The sequence below is a fragment of the Anopheles nili genome, chromosome 3 (assembly GCF_943737925.1).
Source record: "Anopheles nili chromosome 3, idAnoNiliSN_F5_01, whole genome shotgun sequence".
NCBI classification, from domain to species: Eukaryota; Metazoa; Arthropoda; class Insecta; order Diptera; family Culicidae; genus Anopheles; species Anopheles nili.
In genome coordinates this window covers 11,377,306-11,396,661 of record NC_071292.1, presented here as the reverse complement: position 1 = coordinate 11,396,661, position 19,356 = coordinate 11,377,306, and the positions used below count along the sequence as shown (strand labels likewise).

Here is a 19,356-nt window from a genome sequence, read left to right as displayed (position 1 = left end):
TCATTTTCTTTCCTTGGAACGTATTAACGTAACTGTTCTCGACCATTGTGTCTAAGCAGTGAGGTTCGCGTATCATTTTTAGCTATCGTAGGGGGTTTTATCTTCGCTGGCGGTTCGCCCGTGGGTTCGCAAGATGGCGGCGAAAGATTTATTAGCCATGTGTGGGTCACCATGTGAGGTTGTTCCGCCTTCTGTGACGCTTGCGTGTAGGTTTCCGTTTCGTGGACGCGCCCATGACAAGATAAAGTCGAATCGAGTTAGGAAAATAGTGCACGAAGTAGTAGTACCATGGCAGTGACAGCATCTGACAGCATCTGCGTGTACTAGCTGCCACTGACAGGTGACGTGGGCGAGTGGGCTCGATCCAAGCAGGCTGCGCTGCTCTTTGGCTGGCAGAAAAGCCCAAACCATAACCTGATACTATCGGCGGAAAATCTTGAGAAATCGTCCCCATCCCGTGTCATGCTCCCGGGGGAGAAAGAAAATCCTGCACGCGGGACGACGCAACCAGACGGATGACGATGCCGAGCGTGATATAAGAAAAATCCGATCAATTAGCACGCTTCTGGGCTATAACAGGATAGGAAGCGCTTCCGGGAAGATACCGGTCGGCATCCGGTGAATGTGATATAAGCGGAAAATGGCTACGTCATGCGATGCTGCGGAACGCGATAAGAAGGCTTGAAAGCTCCCCACCCACCATTCGGTCGGTGCAGAAGTTGGTCTTATTACATTATCGCTAATTGCATGACCCCACGCGACCGCCCCGTCTTCGAGCTCACCGAAGAGCACGATAATGAAGCCATCCGTTCCGTTTCGGCGAACGATGAGCATGTCAATATATCCCAGGATACGCGCGCTTCGCGTAATGCGGAGATGATGAGAATGATTATTGAATGAAATGGAACGTGCGCCTGGTGTAACGGGATGCTGAGATAGCCCGTTTGAGGGGGGGGGGGGGGGGAGTGCACAAATAATAATTTGCCCATTAACCGAAAAAGGACCCACTCACGTCCCACAGGGACCCACCAGCGATTGGGGTAAAATGTCGAATCACATCTCGAGCGCGAATATTTAACCTCCCCGCGAACGAAACGACGACCCACCTGCCGGTGGAGCATCTCACCATATTTAGCTATCTACTTCTTCAGACTCTTCGATAATTACTTCGTGAACACTGTGGCACGGTGCCATCGGTGGGGCGCTGATCGCACCCGGTGGTGGTGGTGGTGGTGGCACGCCTGCCGTTGCTCCCGTCGCAGGACCCGTCGTTGGTCGTAGCTGGATCGGCACCACCGAGGACGAAACGGCACCGGATGAGGTTCCGATGTCGCCGGTACGATTCAGCAGGTAGTCGAGATCGTGCGAGATGCGATCCAGCATGCCATCGATGCGTCCCGGGTCGTCCGTTGCTGTGACGGTGATGATCGGTGGCATCGAACCGGGTTGGCCAGCGGGAACCGGCTTTTGGTGGTGAGGTGTCCCTGTGGAACAACCCGACCCAGAAGAACCCACGGATGCCGTCGTCGAAGGTTGCTCGGAGTAGTACGGGAGCATCGACGTCGTGGTTGTTGCTGGTGGCGTCGTCGTTGACGTCGACGGTGGTGCCATGATTGCTTTCCCCAACCGGGACAGGGTGGCCGTTGAGTTCGCCGGTGGCAGCTGGCCGGATGATTCGATTACGGTAACTACCTTCTTGCCGTCGGGTGCTTCGAGCGCTTTGCCGCGTATGCCAAGGATGCTGTCTGTTGATAGGGGGGGAGGGCAAAAAAAAGGGGACAGCGGTAAGAAAGCAGAAGTTTGCATGCTTCGGTAAGTGGCCGGGAGCGATAAAAGTGAGACGGTTATCAGTGGGTGATTTGTGAAAGTGGCGTTTCTTCTGTTGTAGCCGAAGGCCCCATTGGGAGTATTACTTTGTGTGACGCTGACGAAACTCCGCAATCGTAAAATGGCGGTCGTCCTTGGGAGTACACTCTTTTTTTCTCGCTCTCTCTCTCTCTCTCTCTTTCTGTACCACGAAAGTGTGCATTCATCATCACCATCCTATCAGCACCACGGTGGAGGGTGTTTAATTAACTTCCTGCTATCACGTGAAATTGTGCGTATATTGACCCGCTCGTCCTTTGTGTGTTCCCCTTAGCGCTTAATAAATGAACGTTTACCTTGCCCAACGCCCTTCAGGATGTCCAACGAGCCCAGTCCCACGAAATCGCCCGCATCCGCGCTTGGGATCGTCGGCAGGAAGCTCACAGTAGCCGGTAGCGGTTCCGGCCGATGACCACATGCGTGCGAATGTTGCTGCTGTTGCTGCTGCTGCTGCTGCTGTTGCTGATGCCACTCGATGCTAACACTGCCCGCGTTTGACCCGGCATTGGTCCCCGAACCGGTCAGCATCATGCCCGGACTCGTCTCGATCGTAATAAGCGCAGTGCCCGGAACACTGGCCGGTCCACCCGGTGGAAGTAAAAGGCTACCGGCGAGATCGTAACACGCGGTACCACCGTATGATGGTGCGGCCACGGTTGCGTAGTTGCACAACCCACCCGTGGTGGCACCAAGGAACGTGTCCATACTGTGGCCCTCCAGATCGACGTGTAAACACGGCTCGATGGTGGTGATGTGAGGTGCCGTTTGTTGCTGCTGTTGCTGTTGCTGTTGTTGCGACTGCTGAGAGGGTTGCTGTGACGGTTGACCCGGCGGTTGCTGCGAGGAAAGTATTGTCAGAGGAATCTTCGTTGTCTTGCCGGCTCCCGGTAGGCATTCGTTATCCTTATCTAGTTCCTGATTTGTATAAACTGAAACGGCAATCGGGAAGGAACTCGTGAGAGCGTTAAACGGGGCCAGTGCGGTTATACTTACAACTTAACGGACTATTGATTGATCCCGAGCAAAAGTTGTCGTCCAGGCTGTTTTTGGTGCTCGATTTGCTGCTGGTCGACTCGGTTGTGTCCTGCTTCAGTTCCGCCTTCACCACGAAGCTGAACAGTATGCAAAAACCCTGTCGGGGGGGCGTGTGAAACAGATCGTACAAAATTAACGACAACGAATTGATGGTGATGCTTTTCCATTGACTGGCTGGTGTTCCTCTTGCCCATGAATTGCCGAACTCAGAAAATTCTCCCTCCCCACCCCCCCCCTCCCTCCCATCTCCTGCTCCACGAGGGTCTCACACGATGGGTTTATTAAAACTTTGCTCTGTGGTCAGCGATTGCCGGGCGCGAAATGTTGGACACTCGACGCTTGCTTCCTCGAGCTTCCGAACGAATCAATCCCTCGTTTCGAGTCATGCATTTCCAATTAGTTGGCCCGGATGTTCCCCCCCCCCTCCCCGTACCGAATCTCCACCCTCGAGCTCGATGTGGCGCCAACTAATTGGCGCGGGCAAGCTTCGAGAGAAGCGATCGCTGTGGGAGATGACCGGCCAATCATATCCGGGACCTGAACACCGAGCAGCATTACACAGGGCGGATATTACGTTCCAACAGGCTGGGGGTTGGTTTCGTTTGTTCATCGAACGTTCGGCCGCAGGGTCCTTCATCGCCCACTCGGCGAATGTCACGTTGTCACGTACGAGCGCGCGATGACGGACCCAGGATGAGCGCCATCCTGGTCCTGGTCTTGTTTCGGGGGTGGTTCTGAGGGTTTTTTTTTGCATGTGACCTGCCTGCTTCACTGGCCAAAAGCATATGGCACGAGTACGAACAGGATCTGGGCTTTGTTTTTCCTTGCGGTGGACCGATTTCTTTCACCACGTTCACCGTTCGCCGGCCCGATCTGATTGGAAATGTAACCGTGGCACGACTCAATTAATGGCGTTCGCTTGCGCTGCCGATCCGCCGGTTCGCTACTGTTGTTGCTGTTGTTGTAGCGCCAGTGCCCTCCGGGGAAAGCACTGGAAGGCGCTGATCCTGTGGACAGTTTGGCTCGTCCGGTCACCGATGCGAGCGCAAATGAAGTCATTAACCGGTGGCATCGGTGACGCTCATTATGCATGTGGGATCATGCCCGCGTGGGCGTTGGGAGCCGGTGCCTAAATCCGGACGCCTATCGGCATCGCAGGAAATGAGAGATTCGCGTCAACGGGCTCATTAATGGTGGTTTCGCCTTGTTGGTTGCAAAATAAGGGCCTTTGGGGGGTTTTGGGCCGGTCACACGCAATCGAACGGGACGACGTAATGGGCAGCATATTGCATTACGCGTTCATCGTTTAATTGTGATTTGCGTATTTTTCTGAACCTCGCGTGACTGCCCACGTGTGCATGGGGTGGGAAAGGTCGAGGTGGTCGAATTTCAGCTCAAAATTAACAGCACACGCATAATGAGAACGCTATGGTACGGGTTTTGCGCATTAGTGGACATAATTAATGAGCATCTTTTCAGCGAAATGTCATGAAGGAATTCCATTACGGCACATCATTTGCGCTCTGGACATATTCTAGATGTGTTTACTTGCGTTTAGAACAGGTTCTTCTGCCATAAAATTCACAAATAATCTCCACAAAAAAAAACCTGACTTTAAAACAACTTCCTCCAAGTCGATGAAGTGCCATGAAGCATCTTTCCATCGCTTTAAAAAAACGACGTCCACCCTATGGCGCTCCGATCATGTGCAAATGGCACTTGATTTTCCATCGCTTGGTCCGCAGCGTGGCAGACGATCGTTGCAATGGCCCAGCGAATGGTAACTGCACGTGCAACCACCGGTCGCTGGTAATATCCTTTTTACGGTAACAGCTCAACCGACCCGTGAAAAGCACGGGTTCTACTTTCTCGTGGTGAGGGAGGAAATCGATTAAAAAAAAACAAACACACTCACACTTCCGCACTAGCTGTCTAAAAAAAAGTACGGGTTTACCTTTTTTTATGTACAGAACAGGGCTTTAGAGGTGGGTGTTGAGCAAGAGCTTTGGAATCTCCCGGGTGGCAATGGGGCAGGGATTTCCGAAAACGGTCCTTTCAGCCTCGACAACGCCCGGCACGGATGGTCCTGGCAGCACCATGTACTTAGACGCCACCGACGGTAAGCTTCTGCTTGCAACTGGTTGAGAAGAGATTCCCTATCGCCACAGGAGCAACAACAAAAAAGAAAGAAAATAGTACCAGGCAAGTCCCACCCACACACACACATACACACGAGACCCCACGATAGCAGCACGACGCTGATTGTTATGTGTCCCAGGACCGGGAGTAGGAAAAAACAAGCCGTCCCGGATCGATTGTTGAAATGGAATTTCCCTCGTCCCTAGTTGATCTCTTGCATGTCCTTGGTGTCCCCGGCGCCTTGAGTAACGAAGTGGGAACCGATTTTTCGATGGTCCCAACAATCGGTTGCAAGTGCTCGGTGTGTTTTCGCTTCGTAGTCGTTTTACCATTTTCTCCAGAGAGGCAAAAAAAAAGACAAACAAAATGGTGGAATAGTATTTGTTTGCCCTAGCCTTTGAGTGCCGATTTCTTTGGCTGCTTTGGGCGCGGATTGGTTCACGAATTGCTGGCACGGGATACAGTTCCTTCGCCTCTCTCTTTCACCTTTCCTTGTGCAGCTTCCTATGTCGAAGGACGATGGCAGGCTTGCTATCAGTGTGCTGGGAAAACACAGTGGACCACAAATCGAATATTCTACCGGCAAACCCCGGGTTGTCGCGCTCAAAGTTGAAGGGATTTCCATTCGTTTTGTAAAGTTGGTTAGACGAACAAAAAAGCGATCGTGGAAGAACGGAAAGATGAGCTTTATTCTCTCTCTCTCTACATCTTTTTCTTTCTCGCTCTTCATCGTTGAAGACCCAGCGCCCTTGGCAAACCGACCCGCTGTTGCGCTAAAGTATAGATGGACTTTGGGCGCGTTGCCGGAAAACTTGTCCCCCGGGACCAACGGGGGGGTTGGTATGAATTTTCCATCGCGCAGGCTACGGCGAATTGGCGTGGGGTAGGAAAACATACACAGGTGGCCGGACCGGAAACAGGCGTTTTTCCGACCGAGTAGGGAAATCAACAGGAGAGGTGAATAATTCATAATTTGCCTGATTGCCTTGTGCTGCTTCCGTTCTGGATCCGGCATTGACCCGCGCCTACAATCGCACGATCTAATGTGAATGGGTTTTAGTGTTCGAGTGTTCGTATGTGTGATAAGCGAAATCTTATGGCCAGTGGCGCAGTGCACGATCGCAGGAGATATGATTGAACCGGTCAATTATGCATGGCAATATCGTGCTGCATTTATCCGCTTGTTTGTGTGGTTCGTTTTCAAACGCGCAAATACCGCGCGAAATGCAACTATCAATATTAAATAATCTCCGAGCAGCCCCGTGGTCTCCGCCTAGCCTACTTCGTTTAAACAAATCTCATTTCACCACAAACCATTTACCACGGTACACTTGACTGGGGATGGAATGCTTTCGTGAATAAACATTTCCCGGCCTCAGTAGGCTCTGGGTACGGCTGCAGCTCGTCTTTGGCAGCATCCCCGTTGTGCATTCCACGGATGCTGTGTTTCGTGCGGAATGCCGGAAACGAAGCCAACCGCGGGTAATTCGATTATCCGACTACTGCTCCTACTTACCAGTGCTATGCTGTTCCCGCTGAAGAGATAGCCGCCCGACGTCAAACCGTCGGTGTTGACGTACACCAGGTAGAACGTGTGGCAGAGGACGTTCGACACGAACAGCAACCCCGTTCGGTACAGCAGTCGGATCCTGGCGGAAGGAAGCAAACAGAAAGATCGCGTGAGTGAAGACAAAAAAAATGCGGCCATATTAGAAGGGAAACGAGCTCGCGGGTGTGGAATCCATAATCGTAAGTGTGATTTTCGCGATAAAAGTGTAGACCGAGCTCCTGACAAGTGCCAGGAAAAATCCCTGGATGATGATGCTGCTCCCGGTGCTAGACGTCCTCGCAGGATGCGATCTCTCGTGCACGTGGGCACGTACCTAGTCGTCCCGAAATGTTTATTTGAGCATCCCAAACGGTAACGGTTGCTTTCTTTTTTGTTTTCGTTTTTATTTCAGGAAGAAAAATTCGCTTGGCGTGAAGAAGGTGCATTCCCGGGATCGGTTCCACCCGAGCATGAGCAGGAGCAGGTGCTATCCGATTGACACTTGCCGGGAAAGGTTCCTCGGAATGTCGTGAGCAGGAAAAGGCAGTGAGTAGGCACTCGATTCGTTTCGTGGGTTAGCTTTTTACCGGTCTGCCTCCTTACCATGGTGGACTATCGGCGGGGAAAAACAATTTCCTTTAGCAGCACATTTTCCTTTTCTGCACCCTTTGAGTGGGAGAAGACAAGTCCCAATTTTTGGCACGGGTGTGCCACGGGATGGTTGCCCGGTGGGGTTAAATTACCACATCCAAAGCGAAACGGATCATGTCCGACCAGTGCTCGAGGAAAACTGGTCGTACCGGATGGATAGTAAGAGGAAGAGTACACCCTCAACAAGAAAACAAGCACCGGCAAACCGTACGGCCTGCGGCAGGACTTCAGCGAAAGGCCGGAGACCGTAACGGACGAGGGGAATGTGAAACAAATTGGGCACAGATTTCGAGCACCCCCCATGGCAGATCGTCACCATTTTGTGTCTGAGCCGCGGTATCGATTCCTCCAACGAGAGGACGATGGCGATGGCGAGAGAGAAACGAGGCCGATGATGATGATGATGAAGCCATTCCGTCACACTCGAACGAAGGGAGAGCAAGACATCAAACGAGGAAATGACAAAGTCCACCGGAACGATACAGGAGCATGTGTTTAGGATCGGTTTTTGGTTCGTTCCCACGCCGCCCGGTCGGCACGTGGAGATAGTTTCAATTTTGGTTCGATTGAATTTTAAGCAGCCAAATTTGCTGATTTAGCGCGTGACGAAAGGACAGAGGGCTGGTTGTTTGCCGTGGGTGGAAGGAATGATTTTCCGATTGATGAAAAAAATAGCAGCAGAGGAAAAGACGGAAAAAAGAGAGAAACCATCTTGTCCACCGATAAGTAATGAGCTTTGGATCCCCCAAGGGACTAATTTACGTTGAAACGGAAGAGCGAGAGCAGGAAAACTGGCGCTTTAATCAGAGCGATGGACTCTCTTCCGGGAAAGCCATTTGCATTGGTTCGATTTTTAACTAGAAAACGAGGAAACAGGGTCAAAGGTTTATGTCGCTTTGAGAATTGTAAAAGTATCAGGTAATTCACTCGCAGGAGTTTGTTACACCAGCTAATTTGCAACAAAGTTTGTTCCTGATGATGTTTGATAGAGGATACAGAACGGCAGTGTTTTTAGTTGATAAAACTGATGATCAAATTGATCTCTTGCGCGAATTTTTATAGACGTAATCAGGCTTTTACGTGCCTTACAAAAATTGTTACAATGTTACAAGCCAATCCATCTACACCATGGGAGAAAGTTTTCCACCCCGAATGATCCGGAACCAATGCGAGGTATCGACACTCGCCCTTTTTCCCCGATGGGCGTTATAAAAGCGCAAACTTTACACGCGGCCATCTTTAAAGTTTGTGTGCTACAGAAGGGTGCAGGGTTCAGTGTAAATACAGTCAAACTCCACGGTGTGTAATGTTGTTTCGGCATGCGTTTACAAAGTCGGGCACCGATGGATGAAAGTTTTGGTTTTACAATGGCGCACATACCAACGAGAGCAGAGAAGGTTGAAACAATGAAAACAAACTAGGGACTGATCCTAAAGCGCACATGGCACCGAATCCATCCGGAACTTGGCGGCACTATTACCGGCAGCAGTGCATCTTAGTTTGATTTATTGATGAAGGACAAAACTTTAAAATCAATAGATCTTGCTTGGCTGCCACTGTGTGGTGGTGGTGTAATCAGTATGGATTGGAATATTGAAAAACTTTGACCGGTGCTCCTTTAATAAGGGTTTGTGTGTAGCCCGACATGGGATATGGTTGGAATCCCGGAAGCTCCACACGCCATGCCGAAAGAGATCAAATATTTTTCCATTATCCTCGAACCGTGCGAACCGGGTCGTGGCGGCCATTCCAGAATTCTTTGCCCACGTGCCTTCAACAGTACATCATGATTATTATTGTCCTGCTGGCAGATATTTTACCCACCCTCCTGGGGGGGTGCGCTTTGGGAGGTCGACTCGTTCCCAAATCAAATAAAATCGAACGTGTACGAGTGCACCTTCACTCGTCAAGGTGAGCGTGTGCCTGTTGTGAGGGTTGTTATTGGGGAGGATTGAGGGTTGCTTGTGTACCACCCCAGGGGACGATGGGCTGTTTGTGGGCAAATGCCTGGATTCCTTTCGTCAGGAAGAAATGTAGGAAAAGAGGTAGGGAAAAAAAGAGTACACTCGATGCATCATCGTTTGACCTGGAGTTGGTTTTCAGGACGTCTGGGATGTGGCCGGTAGCTTCACCACGTGTATTTACCCAGACATGATCTCGAAACCACACAAAAACACTGAAGTAGGTAGAAAGAAAGTCGAGCCGGAATGCTCATTCCGATAGCATGGCACTGGAGCTGCTCCGAAGTATGGAGCTTCGTTTGGTTAGATGATTTTAAGATCAGGTACACAGGAATGGTAGCCATTTCCGGAACCTTGCGGTGCGAGGCCAATCGTTCGCCCGGACGCTGGTTTGCCTCTGTGTGGTTTGCAAATGGAATTAGATGATTGCATTGTAACGGAGATTGTAATAGATTGCACAATTACGCCGTGCTCGGTGTGGTCCTGTCGATCTTAACGAGCGAACGATTTGTTTCCACCACGAAAGCGAAAGCATCGTTCCCTCCTCGGGACAAAGCCAAAGCCACAGCGCTTTGGTCGGCTTTTAACAACCGCGCGAGGCGGATGATGTATTGACATAAATAAACGCCCACCCAAACGCGCGTCAATCACGGCGAGCATCATTAGGAGGTATCAGCGCACATCAACGATCATTAAAATCAATCGTTTTCCGTTTACTTTTGCTTGCCCGGGGGGCTCTCGGTTTGCCCTCCCGGTTTTGGTGTCAAATGCCTCGCTCTGTGTAACGAGACGGAGCCCCGGAAACGAACAATTTGGGGTGATTTTAGGGGGAGAACACCAAATCCCGAGCCAATGGGCCTGTCGTAAATCTCGCCTTATCTGCATGATGGAATGGAAATCGTTTACATCCTGCGGAGCATTCCAGTGTTGTTACGTTTCGCTTCTTGGCTCTAATGCCGGAGCCTGTTTCGTTCACGCCACGTCCGAGTCCGGGGACGGCATTAAAATTGTGTCTCCTACGGCTGGGCCAGGAGAGGTTTTGGAGCTTTCCAAAATCGAGGTTGCCGTGCGCCTGTCGTGAAAGAAAACTTCCAACGTCCAACGTTGGTCTCGTTAGGACTCGAGCCCGTCCCGTACGGGCATCTCACGTTGGTCTCCGACGGTTCAAGTGTCTGCTGGCGAGTGCGAGCGCCTGGACGACCGGATAAGGAAAGGATTTATCTGGCTTTGTGCCCCAACCGGAGCCCGCTGCTTGTATGGGCAGATCGTCCCTTATCCGTTCGTTTATTCAGTGGCGAATGATTTTAATGGGGTTCGGGTATCGTCTGGCCGGTTTCGGTGTGTGCCGCACCGATGCAGTGGCCTTTGGTACGTGTTACGTGGAACGCCGTAAGTGGAAAGGCTTTCGGGAAATGGTGCTCCATCCACGCGGCCATTGTCCTTTTCCATCCTCATGCTCGATTGCAATCGCACTAACGAAGGTAACGAAGCGCAAGGAACGAAATAAAATAAATGCCAAAGAAGTGCAGTGGCGAATAACAATGCGCTTGGCATGCTGTTGAATGGCGAAACGGTCAGGAAAATGCGCCCGTCAGCTCCACCACCGCTGGTGTTTGTTTCGCAAGTCTTTTGGCTGCGATCGAAAGTTTGAACATTCCTTTTTTTTTTGGGAGGGAACCAGGCGACGGGGTGCGTACTTTTGGGGGCAAAACTTCTTGCCTTGGTTTGTCCTTGGTTCCTTCCAAGAATACACTGCCACCCGGGAAGCGAGACTCTGTATCGAAGTGTCAAGGAAAGACTTTCGTTCAAGTCGCTAGCAAGTTCAACGAACTGGCTGAGAAAATTTTGTTGCAAAAAGGAGCACTAAAAAAAGGGTTGGAAGTTGGAAGGAAACCCTTACCCCGGTGAACCCTCCAGTGAGTGTGTACCGCCGGTGGAAAATGGCCATCCGGACGATCCGTGACCGACACGACAACGCGGAAGGAACAAAAGTTTGCGCACGTGAAAGACCGAAACCTTTGAAGATGCCATATTGGTGTGGCGCAGCTCATGCTGGAAGAAAAAGTACCACGAAATCCACCAACCAGCCACTGGATCGGTGCGCTTGGGTGCGAGAAAACCGTGCAACAAATTAAACTTTATTTTCTGCCCTAGTACTCGGTTTTGAGCCGGTTTGTTTCGTAATGTGTGTGTGTGCCGGTTGAAAGTGATGTGCGTGTTTTTCTTTACCTCCACTTTCGCATTTGTTTCGTTTGTGACCTTTGGGTTCGGAAAAAATACCGGACGTCTTTACGGTGGTTTGTTGCTCAATTGAGCGGAAAATTCTACCGGAAAATGGGACTATGGGTGCGTTTGGGTAATTTCCGGAAGTCCCTTCCGTGAGGAATGATGATGTTTGATCATGCGATAGGGATGGCTTTTTTTCGTAATGAAATTTGTGCGTTTGCGGAACGAAGATCTCAGAATCAATGTGAACGTTGTTTATGATTATTTCAAATGTACCTTAAAGTTTTAAGGTTTTTATGAATGAAAATATTACTATCGCCACAAATGAAGCTCAAATTGAACAAAATGTTGCCTTCCTTTTTTTCAACGAATATTGAAAGAGTGCTAAATTTGATGAAAATGAGTCAACCAGAGCGCTTAAATGGCCTTTCACGAATGCTCCAACTGTTTCAGCTCTGAAGGACCATCGAATTGATTGTACGCGAGCATAATCAGCATAATGCACGGTATTTTAAAAATCATACCGCACTCGCCGAGCGCTTGACAACGGAACGCGCCATAGAAGCCGGGCTCGTTCCCGCAGATAACCATAAATAACGACGTTTATTCAATTTGGCCCGTCGATTTGCATTGCGAGTAGCGTTCGGCGTAATGGCGTTCGATCCGGATTTGGCCCGTTCCGGGAATCTTACGGTGCGCATCTTCGTTGCCTATTTCCGCGACGTCCAACTTCGGCTGACGATAATGGCGACCGATGGGTGAGCCCCGGAAAAGCCCGCAATGTCCTGACCATGTGAGGGGCTGGGAAAGGTATATTTGTTTCACTTTTCGGCCGTGTGATCCGAGGAAAGCGTTACGCACACATGCGTCGAACATGGCTGATCCTACCTCTGCGAGCTTTTCCCAGGGAAATTGGGCTTGATTGTTGTAACGTTCGTTTTGCCGGAGTGGATTTTTTTTCACTCGATCCTTTCGCTCGCTTATGGGCCCTTCCGCTTCGATTGTCTAGCGGGTGGATCCATGCCCCGAAAAAAGCGCACGCACTTCGGATTCGGGTTTTGAGGTTCATAAATAAATATATGCTCATGCGTACAGGAAAAAGCGAGAGAAAAGCCATGTCGTGCGTGTTCTCCGAACGCCATGAACCGCGAGGAAATGTGTGATATCAATATAATCATCTCGGATGCTGTCTGAGACCAGCGAACGGGCTCCAAAAGCTGCGCTCTAGAAGGTGAACCCATGGTTCGGGAGCTCAACAAGTCAGTTCACCCGGAAGGATCCGAGGATCGAGGTGGAAGGCGTTATTGCCTCCGGGGACCGGCTGATCGCACAAACATCCACCCAAGGCTTGGGATTTGTCGAGAGCATTCGGGGTACGTGGTTTGGATCGCGTGTGCGTCTGTGTGCCGAAAAAAGGAGAAGAAAAAAAATAAAGGACAAGAGGAATGATTTCATCGCCGGCTTTCTCGTACGCCTGGCTCGCTGGGGCATTAGTTCGGGCCCTTTGCTCGGTAATCAGATTATCGGAAAGGTTTTCCCATTTTTTCATTCGTCGCTGCGGGTGCTTCGTGTCTTCTTATCTCCAAATATGTCCATCCCACGCGAGAGGTGACCTTCGACGATGCTTTCCCGGTTCTGTTTCCGGTCGCTGCCTGCCTTGCTGTGTCGGGCCCTCGGGGAGGGTTTCCACCCTGGAGAAGGAGGTCCTTTACCGTCGCTCTTTCGATTACGTGCCGCAACGGGTGTTGACCATCGAGGAATCCATCCAGTCCGGTCGTCCATATGGAAAACAAATTTAATAAATACCCTCCACCATCACAAACGCGCGCCCGGTCGGATGCGGTCCGAAAGGAAACGATGTCCGGATCCGGCCTGGAAGCAAATACTGCCGATGGTGGCAAGCTAGCGCGCAAACATTGTCTCGAGGGTTTGATGATGATGGTATTTCTTTTCGCCTGCTACCTCCACACGTCCCCGGGTGCTTTTCCGGCCAGTTCATGGCCAGGACTTCGAGCTTCGAACCTTTCCGCAGGCTGGCTCCCCGGGGAAGATGGCACTGGCAAATCTCCCCGGTGGACGGTTATTATCTGCTTAAAGAGTTAAACGTGCCCCAAAGGCATCGCCGGCATCGATGAACGGTATTTGCATGGGACACGAGACACCGATAGGATCCTGATTAACTTTAAGGTTCCGCAACCGGAACCTGGGGGGCCTGCCGTCCTGGTGGGTGGGCACACTGTTTAACGACGGATGCCTGGTGGGAGATAGGTTGCAGACGATTTAAGAAGAAGCGGAAAAAAGACGACGCAAAAGAAGGTGGAAAACTCAGGGCCCGATTTTATCCGAACGGCAAAGCAAATAACTTATTCGATTGGGGTTTATTTTTCGAGGTCCTTTGCATCGTCCCGAGGTAGATAAAACTTTTTTCTTTCGCGGTGTTTTCCACGTGCGTCTTTCACGATGTTTGTAATGCGAGAAAGCTTCCCTTGATCAGCTCGGGTTGGGCCGGTTTTTTGCTTTGAAGTCCTTACCATTTTGGCTCTCGTTTTAATGGTGCCGTTGCGTTATGCAAGCGGATGTTAATAATTCAAATGGACCGTCTTATCGAATGAAATGGTTTGACCTAACGCACCGGACGAACGGAAATATCTTCTACCCGGCTGGCTGATTATGGTAAGTGCAGCTGGATTGGTTCGAAATTTCTCAACCATCGCGAACGTGCTGCAGCTCGAATGCGATCTTGTTGAGCGTGTTTCCCATTAGCGAAACGATATTCCGCGCTCATGGAGCATGGAAATCATCCCAACAGAACGGAATTGAGATGACGACCAGCCCGTGGATGGAAGGATAAAAAAAACAGGACAGAAACGCCATAAACGAGAACCACTCGACGCTGGTAAACTCTCGTGAAGATGGTCCCGTTTCTGGTGGTTCCTTCGATCTATGATCGCCAATCGAACGGTGATGTCGAAACGCAATACGGTGCCATCGCTGACGAGCGTTTCGGTGTATCTGAACGACGTAGCAGATACCGAAAGCGGATCCTTGAAACCAAGCCACCCTTCAGAGTGTATCGAATTTCAAGCAGTTCGAAGCGGAGCATCCCAAGAGTCAAAGAACGAACGGCCTTACCTGCGCAGGATGGAGGTGTTGTGCTTGTCGTGTTTCCGTGCCAGATAGAGCAGCCGCTTGATGAGCGTAAGGAAAAGCAGCACAAACAGGGCGACAAACAGTGCCTCGATGACGACGAACAGCATGAATCCGAACGAATCGGCCTCATGCCACCAGTGCTTTGGTGACTCCAGCATCACGTTGTAGACGAGTGGAGTCGAGGTAGCGCACAGGATCGGCAGGAACCAGCTTAGTCCGATGCTACCCGAGATGCCGGTGGCCAGGTTGGTGGCGGCGACCAGCTTCCGACTTGGACCGTGTAGCTCCGTCGTCACTAGCACGGTAATGGCGACAAGTGTTGAGGTGCTCAGCAGCAGAAAGCCGGACAGCAGCGCCATCACTAGGGCGTACCATTCCTGGAAGTAAGGTGGGAGAAAACAGAAAACCGAAGCACTTGAAAGGACGCATCGTTTTATGGCGCATCGAACAGGTCTGCAGGATTGGGTCCTTTAGAATCCGGGGTGCATGGAGTGCGTTCAAGTGCGTTATTACAGCTGTCAGAGGCAAACGTTCTTTTTCACGCGAATCATGGTACTTTTCGCCTTCTTTGATTGTTGTAGTATTTTTCCTCTATTTCTCGAAGCCCCACTGAACGATGCAACTGTGTGAAGGAGCTCGTATAAAAGCGAAGTTTCTCTGGCAATGGTCTAGTAACCGTCGTGCGTCACCATTAGCCGCAATTAGTCGTCACCTTGACGCCCGGATGCACTTCGAATGATGGAGCCTTCATCATGGCTGCGCGTGCCAGCAAGATTGAACCAACGTCCGATAGATGTCGGGGTGGAATGGCGTGGTATGTCAAATTAGCAACTTCCCACACCCCGTACGGTGGCACTCAATTAATTTGCCATGATAAATGTACTCCATTGCCGGGGGTATCATCGCGGTGGTCTTGTGGCGGAAACTAAGCACTAGATATATGTGCCGGCAGCTTTGCCCGTGAAGGCGACGACGTGTCTTGAGCAAGTGATTCGTTGACTGATGCATGTCTTTGTGGTAACGATGAACGGAAGTGATGTTATTGCATCTGAGCCACAACATGACGAAACGAACGAACGAAAGCAGGGCTCCGTCGTGATGGTAGGGAGTTTATCGGAAACCATGAATTCTCATCGTGTGGTCAAAATTATGGCATATTAAATGGATTCTTAAATCAAATGTCTGAGGAGCTTCAATTCGAAGGTTGAGCTTTCAATAAACTCATTCAAATGCACTTCATTAGAGCAGTTTCGTTGAGAGCTAAAATAACTTTTCCCCCAAAGACCATTTCGAGACGAAAACAAATAAGCAATCGATCGAAATGTCGCTAGAAAGTTAGCGCCAAACTTCCCTCGGTCCCGTATCATGGCTTCGGGAGCCGGCCGGCTCTCGGAATTGGTTATCAATCAAGTGAAAATGAAATTTATTGGCCAGTCGCGTTCGTCACACCCTCCACGCTGACTGACATTCGTCAAGTTCGCCCAGCGGAAACCGGATACACCTGTAACCTCATTTGGAGCCGTTTTAACCGAACTGGTGCGAATCTTTAGGTGAACGCTGGTAGGCCAGCCGGCCCATGCCGGTAGCCGGTTGCACGCACGGGAAAAGTTTCACACAGGGAAAGGTGCTTTGAAAAATGGGAAAACTTTCCCTTGGCGGTCGCTTGGGTGGAAAACCCCGAAAGGGGTGCCATTGGCCCTTGGTGCGGTAATGTTTTATGGCTCGGATTGAGTGAAAATGGAGAAATTATTGGAACAAGAAAAATAGTAATGGCCGGTTGGGCCTACCACCGGGGGGAGGAAAATCACACCGGGTTTGGTTGCGTTCCAAATTAACATATAAATTGAGCGAACGAGCGATTGAGTGATAATGGCGCGCTCAATGAAGCCTCCCACCGGAAAGAAAAACGCTCTTTCAAAAAGTCATAAATAATCACGTGATAAACTGTGCCATAATGTCAGGAACGAACCCCATCCCAGCCCTTCGGGGGTTTGTGTCCGATTTATACTGCGACAAATTGTTCGCCCCTCCGACCGAAACAATTGTGACATTGAACGGACCCGTGCTGGAACGCTTTTGCTGCAGGCGGACCCCGGGTTTGCTTTTTTATGTCTCATTCAGTGCCAGCGACAATCGGTGCCCTAAATAGGGGACAGGAAAAAAAATATATAAGAAGCCAACAAACGGGAAGGTTCCAAAATTCATAAGCAATATTTGTCAGCTGGTGCATCCGTGCCCCCACGGTATTCGTTGCCCTAAAAGTCGTTCCTCAGAGTCGTTGCACAAAAGCAGTCGCAATACGCGCGATACGACCCGAACCAGGATCATCTGGGAACGAAGGCAAGGACGACGACGACGACGATGGCGGGATAGGATCCTGACGGAATGTCGCAGCTCTCCCTCGAAGCGAGACCAAAATCGGAAAGAAAAATGCTTTCGTTTAGATGTGCGACTTCGCATTCCAGCGCTGACACAGGGTGACGAGCGAGCGCGCGTCGTTCCGTCGGGAAAGCACGTTCGCGTTTTGGAAAAATGAGGAGGGAAAGCACTGAAAGAAAGAATCATGATAAAAACCCCGGCACCAGTAGCTGCGGCCAGAAGTGCTGCCAAAGCGGGAAAGCGGCCACCGGGAGCTAACGGGTGGCAACTGATTGTGGTAAAAACGCCCAAACGTGCTCGCCGGGCTCGGGTTTCCGTTGTTCCGTTTTAATGGTGGCATGATGCGAACGCGGGCGAAATGCGATGCGCGCATAAACACCCATAATGCAGCTTGTGTCGTTTTTATTTTCTTGCTTCTCGTTAGAACGCACGGTTGAAAGAACAAAGCAGCGCGTGGGATGAAAAATGGAACGAGATTCGCCAAAATGAACCAGAAGTAAATATCGGTACAAAGATCACGCCCGTGTGACAAGGAATAACTCTTAAACAGACGCACGAAGGCTCCCTCAGGCCATTCGTTTGATATAGGTGCATTTTGCATCCATTTGCAGCAGGGTTTTTCATTCAAAAAAAAAAAGACATTTCGGGCTGGAAATTGTGAGTCGGAAATTTTTTAATAAATATTAAGCTAAGAAAAGTATGCAATTTTCCAGTCGCAATTTTATCCATCTTCAACCATCGTTCTAATCCACCGTGCACCGAGAGACCCCGGGTGGAGATCCTGGTTCGGTTCAGTTTCGTGGCAGCATCTGGCAACTGGCGCATCTTCAAACCTATTGTGATGCGAAGTGGCTTTTCTTCTGCTTACCCTCGTGTGTTGTCGAGAAAATGGACCAAGGACCGTTCCGTTCGTTCCCCAGCACGCTCCCTATTGGTGCCGGTTCCAGTTCGGATAATAAATTAAGTGGAATTTATTGGGCGGGTCGGGAAGGGTTTGCATATGAGCATGAACCACCGCAACCGAGCAGCCGGTGCCGCCGCCGGTTCAATGACGCAGAACAAGTTGACGATTGGTTTTTGATGCATGTGCATATGAAAGTGGCGTGGGTCGTCCTTGGTGGCTTATCGAAAGGCACCACAAACACATACACCATCCGGGGACGGGTGGTGATTGTGTCTTATTCGAGGAATGGAGCATCGGATTTCGGAGCACGATTGTTACGAGTCGAGGGAAGCCACATACTCGTTGCATGCATTCTCACCAGATGGGTGTGCCGTCTTTTTGGAATAGCTGCAATTGCGCTTTTCCATGTGGGGTTCTATAACTGCTCTTTCTCTGCTCGATTGAGAGCATCGAGTAAAATGCACGCGTAAGGGAAATTAAATTATGCTCACCCAGCGTAAGCGAATTGCGGGTGATAAAGCTCGATAAATTTTACGGCATCTTCAGTATCGCTTTCATCCAGGATTAAGCGCGTTGCATGCGCTTTCCATCACACAGCTCCCCGACTCCATCAAACTAACTCATCCATTGTCATTCATTGCCTCCACGACCAAAAGGCGTACGTGCGCCGAATCGGACGTTCGCAGGCGAATATTAAATTTCCCTCCAGGTTCAATTTAATGTGTCAGCATGGGCACGTTGTCACGGTCGGCTTAGCATGTCAACGGTACCCGGGGATCGATCGATTTATTGACCATTTTGGTGGGACCGGAGCCATCCAGTAATTGACTCTCCAACACATTTATGCAAGCCACGTGCCAGCCCTTGCGTAGGTATGCGCGAAGGCTTCAATTTATTTATCCTACCACCCTTAACGGACGCCCTGATCCTGGTGGCTCTGGTTGGGTGTGGTCCGTGAGGGTAAAAGCAAGTACGTCTTCACGGTTGGTAAGGTATATTTAATAAGGTTAATTATCCGCCCAAGGGGCCCACCGGACGACCGTTTCAGTAGGCGCAACTATCCCCGTAGGCCCGTATATGGGCCACCTTCCGTTACGATCAAGATAGCAGAGGTCACGGAGTCGGCTCGTACATAAACGGACGGGTGAAAGGTGGCTTTGATGGTCTTATCACCGGCGAATCCTTGGAACGTGAGTGGACAAACGGGATGACTCGGAATTACGGTGGATGGTTTGCGTTAAGATCGGAAAGATTAAGACGTCACGCCCGGCCGATGGCAAGCTAATTTCTGCACGGCTTTGGGACTATTATCGGATTAGCGTTGGAATTGATAGTAGCTTTTTTTTCGGGTCTTTGCATTCAAACCTATGCTTCGACGAATGTTTGGTGCGACGTGTCATTCCTTACTTCATTTATGATTGACGGTGACGTCTTCGATAAGATTCGTTTGCTCATTTTACTGCGTTCCTTTTTTGTTTAATGATGATGAATATTCT

General features: G+C 50.3%; 1 protein-coding gene across 1 annotated transcript in view; it reads right to left on the bottom strand.

Annotated features, from left to right (window-relative positions):
• Positions 1-1,131: 1,131 nt before the first annotated feature.
• Positions 1,132-19,356, bottom strand: part of LOC128722730 (uncharacterized) — a 93,947-nt gene continuing 75,722 nt past the window's right edge. Inside the window, exons 19-23 of the mRNA XM_053816409.1 lie at positions 14,560-14,954; positions 6,557-6,689; positions 2,860-2,998; positions 2,163-2,795; positions 1,132-1,745 (exon numbers count right to left, since the gene is read on the bottom strand). Coding sequence (XP_053672384.1) covers positions 1,132-1,745; positions 2,163-2,795; positions 2,860-2,998; positions 6,557-6,689; positions 14,560-14,954 — 1,914 coding nt within the window. The remainder of the gene's footprint in view (positions 1,746-2,162; positions 2,796-2,859; positions 2,999-6,556; positions 6,690-14,559; positions 14,955-19,356) is intronic.